Raw genomic sequence first — 6,000 nt, 5'->3', positions numbered from 1 at the left:
AGAAAGAAAGAAAGAAAGAAAGAAAGAAAGAAGGAAAATATCTGTAGTACACCTTTGATCTAATTATATTTTTCTACACTTTCTCTGGTATGTCGAGAAAGGTGCTCAAAGTGCCACTTTGATGATTTAGCTTTGCTATATTAATTTAATAAACTAGGTATATGTACTGTTTTGGAATTTTTTCCTGATTGGTAAATGTGTTTCTTGAGTAAATACCATGACATTTTAATTTGACATTTACTTCTGAATTGTAGGGAAATTAAGTGTTAACGATATAGCCCACATCACTGGGCTTGGGTATCTTTATAAATAAGCCAGTTTAGGTTGGAGGGGCTTTCCTAAGTAAGTCTTGTGATCTCCATGTCATTTGGCAGAGTTATATACAGATTTGTTTTTATTGTTTTTTTGTTTTTCATTTAAAACTTACACATCTTCCTATTTAATTTTTGTCAAATTTTTTTGTTTGTAAAAAAGTGAAGTGTTCATTTGTCCCCCTTATTACAGCGGGGTGAATATAAATTATCTGGCCCACCTCCTTAGATCCGGCCATCTAAAACAAAAAAGACAAAGCTAGTGTTGACAGGGCGTGTGACACAAAAAGTTCAAGGACGATGAAGTGGTCTCTGTGCTCCTTCGATGTTTAGTAGCTTTAGGAGATAGGATTCCAAATTTCCGTTCCCTCCCTGGTTACGTCAAGACATTTGTTAAAAATACTGATTCCTGGACACTGCCCTAGACCTACTGAGTCTGAATCTCGGGACAGAACTTGGAAATACGCATTTTTTTAAACAAGCACCGCAATCCGCTTGGAAACCACCGCCGGGATTCACAAGCTCTTTGCTCCCGCTAGCCTCACACAGCCGTAAGTCCGCGTCCCTCGTCCCGCCCCCACACACCGTGGCCCGCCTTGCCCAGGCCCCGCCCTCCGCCCCCGCGGTCTCGTGCGGCCTCGTGCGGCCTCGCGGGACCCTTCCCGTAATGCCCCGCGCGGAGCCGCCGGGGTTGCCAGGCAACGCGCGGTCCCGCAGCCGGCGCGTGGGGTTCCGCGCGGCCATGGGGCCGCAGGGCCTCCCGCCGCTCCTGCTTATGCTCCTGGATTGCTGGGCCTCCGTGAGCGCCCAGACTAGGGCCACTCCGCCTGTGACGACCGAGGGCCTCAACTCTACGGAGGCAGTCCGGACGACTCTCCGACCCGCCTTGTCTCCTAGGCCCCATGGAACCCCCAAGGCCCCCGTGCCCACCTCTGGCCCCAGGCCCACCCCGGTCACGGACGGTGGGTACCAAGTGGCAGTTCCTGGGGATCCAGAGTGATCCAGCCTGGAGCGGGTAGCCCGGGTGAGGCTGTCATCATGATAGCAAAGGTTTATTGAACACTTCCTGTGTGCAGGCATTGCTGAGTATTTCATAGGCGTTAATTGTCTCAGCAGCCCGAAGGGCAGACCTTACTGTCCCTCTCCGACAGAAGAGAAAACCCAGGCTCAGGGAGCGTAAGTGGGACAGTATAAAATCTTTGAAAGTACTTGCAGTGGTCCTGGACAATACTCACGCTGAATGTAATAATGAACGAGTCGTTGCTCTTTTGCAGCCAGCGGTGACATTTCGTAAATCCAAAGTTGCTGGGCAGTTGTGGAAACTGAAGGCATAGGATGTGTTGAACTTTTCATTTATCAAAAAGAAACGCCAGAAGTCCAGTTTACTAAATGTGACTAGGCCCTTGTCTGTTGACTTGAATTATGAAACCCCAGAATTCCTCCTGTGTTGAGTTGGAGGTGGGAAGCTACGGGGTGAAAGGTTATACCCACTTCTTAGGATTCATCATTAGGGATAATTAACATATTTCTCAGAAAGTGGTCTAATTCTGGACTTAAACATTATTGAATATTTTATAATCTGATTTGATATGGATTTAAGGGGATGTGACCCTGAGATGCTTTGTGAATGCATATTTCTGAATATGCATTTTTCTTGGTGAGGGTTCTTAGCAGTGAGCAGTTTCTGAAAGGGGTTTGTGATCTCAAAAAAAAAAAAAAAACCTCTTTAAGTCCTCTGACTGTAACCCCAATATATATGCAGTATCCCCCCCCCCCTTCGTAAGAGAAAAAGATCTTGAGTAAGGCTCAGTATTAGTAAATAGAAAACTCATCCTTGGGTGCTATCTTGTACTGCAGGACTTCAGTTCCTGAATCATCATTTCTCCAAAGGGCCTCCTTTATAAATTAGTAAGGAATCAGTATAAACGTATAAATAAAAGTATAAACGAGTAAGGAAAAGTACAGAGAAATACATTTTCTATTTTAGTATAAAGCTTTTATATTGAAACTGTTGATTTAATGAATTAGTAGGGGAGGTAAATAAGTGATAAATGGGGACAGGCTACAGCATAGTATTCAATATCCAGATTGTTGTCTTTTGTCCATCTAAGTATTCCATCTGTTTATGTGATTTCTCCCCTAAATGAAGCTATTCTTGAACTATCATTATTAGGGCATGTGTTTAGGGCTGTTTTTCCAGCATGGGGGGATGAGTTTGCACTTCATCTGCTTGAAGGGCACACTTTAATGATAATAGATGACAGCTGGCATTTATTCCCTGCTTACTGTGTAGCAGGCCCTGTGCTAAGATTTTTGTGAGTGATGTATCTCATTTAATCCCCTATGATGTGGGTTATCCCCGTTTTTCAGGTAGGTGAATTACTTGTCTGATTTGAGGTCACACCCATGGCAAGTGTTGGAGCAGGGGCTGACTCTGAGTGGAGACTGGACACCATGTTCAGGATGAGTTACAGGTAGAAGACGAAAGTGGTAACTTTCATCTTGATCTGAGTTCCGTTCCTTAGTGTCTTGCTTTAGAGCCAGGCATGTCGATGTTAAGAGGTGTAGAAGAGCAGCTGAGAGCTACTCGGACTGTGGGAGTGCTCAGCAGATACTCGTTGGCTGATTAAGTACACTCACATCCTGGATGGAGACCTTCCCCCACCCCCCAGCGGAGTTATTAAACACTATTGCTTTGTCCTTACTAGTCTTATAGCTACTGACAAGGATTTTGAGTTCTGAAAAAAAGTCAAGTTTGTAATTTTAAACACATAAGGCAGGGAGTCTGAACACTTATTTTTTAATATTAACATGCACGAGGGGCGCCTGGGTGGCTCAGTCGTTAAGCGTCTGCCTTCGGCTCAGGGCATGATCCCAGGGTCTTGGGATCGAGCCTTACGTCAGGCTCCTCTGCTGAGAGCCTGCTTCTTCCTCTCCCGCTTCCCCTGCTTGTGTTCCCTCTCTCGCTGGCTGTCTCTTTCTGTCAAATAAATAAATAAAATCTTAAAAAAATATTAACATGCACGAGTTGCATTTTCATTTTACTAAGCACATGGAAGAGTTCTTGGCTAGAGGGAAGTATGTAAGCTTACGGAGGAAGACTTCTGTGTCTCAGATTAAGAAAGGATTGTGTATTTATTGGCGAAATCTTCCTCTTATTCATACACTTCTTTCCAGAGTATGTTGTTTTACCTTTTTTGAGCTGTATTTTTCTAGAGCTCATTTTTGTTGTGAACTAGTTCATACATGCAAATCAGAATGTTGTAGGGACTCTACCACCATTTGCTTGAGATCCTTGTTTGTTTTGCATGAGATTTTTTTTGAAAAAGGAAACATTATAGGCAAGACAAGTGTGATCTTATTCTCCCCTGCCCAGCAATAATTACTACCATGAATTCAGTGTTTATCATTCTTGGGCTCTGCCATCTTCTGCCTCCTCTGTTTGACAGAATAAAATACGTAATTAAAAGTCCAGAGAGTCGTTATTGTTAAAAATCAAATGTTGTTGGGGTACCTGGGTGGTTCAGTATGTTAACCTTCCAACTCTTGGTTTGGGCTCAGGTCATGATCTCAGGGTTGTAAGATCGAGCCCCACCAGGAGACTCCTTGCTGGGCGTGGAGTCTGCTTAAGATTCTTTCTCGCCCTCGGCCCCTTCCTCCCTGTCCCTCCTCACGTGCTCGCTCTCTAAAAGAAAAATTAAATGTTGCAAAGTGGGGGGATTTCTATTCCCCTCATGCTTTATTGTGTAAATTACCAAAGATAGGGGCACCTGGGTGGCTCAGTCAGTTAAGCGTCTCCCTTCGGCTCAGGTCATGGTCCCGGAGTCCCAAGATCAAGGCTCCCTGCTCAGCGGGAATCTGCTTCTCCCTCTGCCCCTCACCTCACTTGTGCTCTCTCTCAAATAAATAAAATCTTAAAAATTGCCAAAGATATTTCTAGAACCCCAAGTATGAAGCACCTGAGCCAGTTTGATTCTTGGTCAATAGTTTGTGAATATGGGCTCAGCTTCAAAGCCACAGGTGACATCTGAAGAGAGAAACAAGTTTGAGAACCCTGATTCCTGGTGGCCATCATTGGGCTCTCCCTCTGAGTCAGAATCTCCAGAGGAGGGGCTTGGGAACCTGTACTTTACACCAGTGCTTCTTATGGTCAGGCAAGTGATTTCAGCAGTCTGGTTCTCCGATTATCAGCATCACCTGGGAAGTTTTTGAGAGTCAGACATCTAGCTTACCAACTGGTGGTTCTAATGGGCAGAGAAGTGGTTTAGCTTGCTGGTTGTTAAACCTGTTTTAATTATCAGCATCACCTGGATAATTTTTGAAAAACACAAATGCCTGGGTTTCATAGCTTACCAAATCAGAGTCTTTGTAGGTAGAGCACAAACAGAACTTTCCAAGTGAGTCAGATGATTAGCTACTTTGGGGAAACCTTTGGTTGAGAAGTATTCAAACTGACTAATTTTCACTTCACAGATCACCCCAAAAGTGCAATAGGAAAAATAGAATGGACCTTTTGTATGAAATGTACTTTTGGTACTTTGCAGTGCAGGGGGCAGTCACTCCCTGCTGTTGGTGAAGTTCTGCATCCTGCCTCTTTTGTTTCTGTAGTTGCTGCTCTGTGTGTCTGTGACCTGACTCCAGCACAGTGTGACGTCAACTGCTGTTGTGATCCTGATTGCAGCTCCATGGATTTCAGTGTCTTTTCTGCCTGCTCAGTTCCAGTTGTCATGTAAGTTGTGACACGTGCAGTTTTGGTGAAATTGGACTAAGATTATAAAATCTAGGTACAGAAAGTGAAAAATCTTCCAGGCTGAAAAACCCAAACCTGGGTTTCTGAATTTTGCATCATTCAGAAGCCATGCTGTCCAAACCAATATGTAGAAGAGTATCTCTCCCTTATTTGCATCCCACCGGATGATAGTGCAGGCAAAAGACAAGAGAGAGTGTACTTTGTTAAGAGTATAAGGAAATCTTTGTATTCAGAGGTTGAATTACATTTTACTCTCATTCGTAAACAGATAATGTGCATATTTTTGTATAAGTGAATTAGTCTCATGTATATAGTCTAGGGTGGAAAGTGCAGTTGGATTTTAGAGCTTTTGTTGTGGACATAGTACTTGTAACAAAAAATTAGACAGGAAAGCTTTGTTTATACTGTTCTGATATATAACTCTACCAGGAATTCTCACAGTTCACATTGTATAGGAGAACAATGGAAAATGATATTCCCAGTCGATTACAAGGTAAAGAAACAATCTCTTGTGAATGATTTGTTTCTCCTAGTTCAGACTTCAAAGGTCTTTGAAAAATACAGCACTTAAAAGAGGTTGATTTATTCGGGATGAGATCAATTATTATTCAGAGATAGCTAACTTAAATTCAGTCTTGTAGCAAATTGTAGCAATTGATACTTGATAGATTGAATGCTTTTTAGAAATACAGTGTGTTTTTCCCACGAGAAACTATCTTTTCTTTTTTTTCTTTTTTTAAGATTTTAATTAATTTGAGAGAGAGTGCACACACAGCACAAGGGGGTGGGGAGGGCAGAGGAAGAGAGAATCTCAAGCGGACTCCATGCCAGCCGTGGGGCTCCATCTCACGACCCATGAGATCATGAGCTGAGCTGAAATCAAGGGTCAGACACTTAACTGACTGAGCCACCCAGGTGCCCCTCATGAGAAACTATATT

The 6,000-nt window shown here is 43.3% G+C and overlaps 1 protein-coding gene across 2 annotated transcripts in view; it reads left to right on the top strand.

The window, feature by feature from the left end:
* Positions 1-1,010: 1,010 nt before the first annotated feature.
* The window catches only part of TCTN1 (tectonic family member 1), a 27,710-nt gene continuing 22,720 nt past the window's right edge, over positions 1,011-6,000 (top strand). For both annotated transcript variants that reach the window (XM_008688887.2, XM_008688886.2), the window contains exons 1-2: positions 1,011-1,273; positions 4,920-5,040. In XM_008688887.2, the coding sequence (XP_008687109.1) occupies positions 1,054-1,273; positions 4,920-5,040 (341 nt within the window). In that variant the 5' untranslated portion in view covers positions 1,011-1,053. The remainder of the gene's footprint in view (positions 1,274-4,919; positions 5,041-6,000) is intronic.

The sequence above is a fragment of the Ursus maritimus genome, unplaced genomic scaffold, assembly GCF_017311325.1.
Source record: "Ursus maritimus isolate PB19 unplaced genomic scaffold, ASM1731132v1 scaffold_33, whole genome shotgun sequence".
In the NCBI taxonomy this organism is placed as follows: domain Eukaryota; kingdom Metazoa; phylum Chordata; class Mammalia; order Carnivora; family Ursidae; genus Ursus; species Ursus maritimus.
The sequence above is the reverse complement of the archived record's forward strand: the minus strand, read 5'-3'. Positions and strand labels throughout refer to the sequence as shown.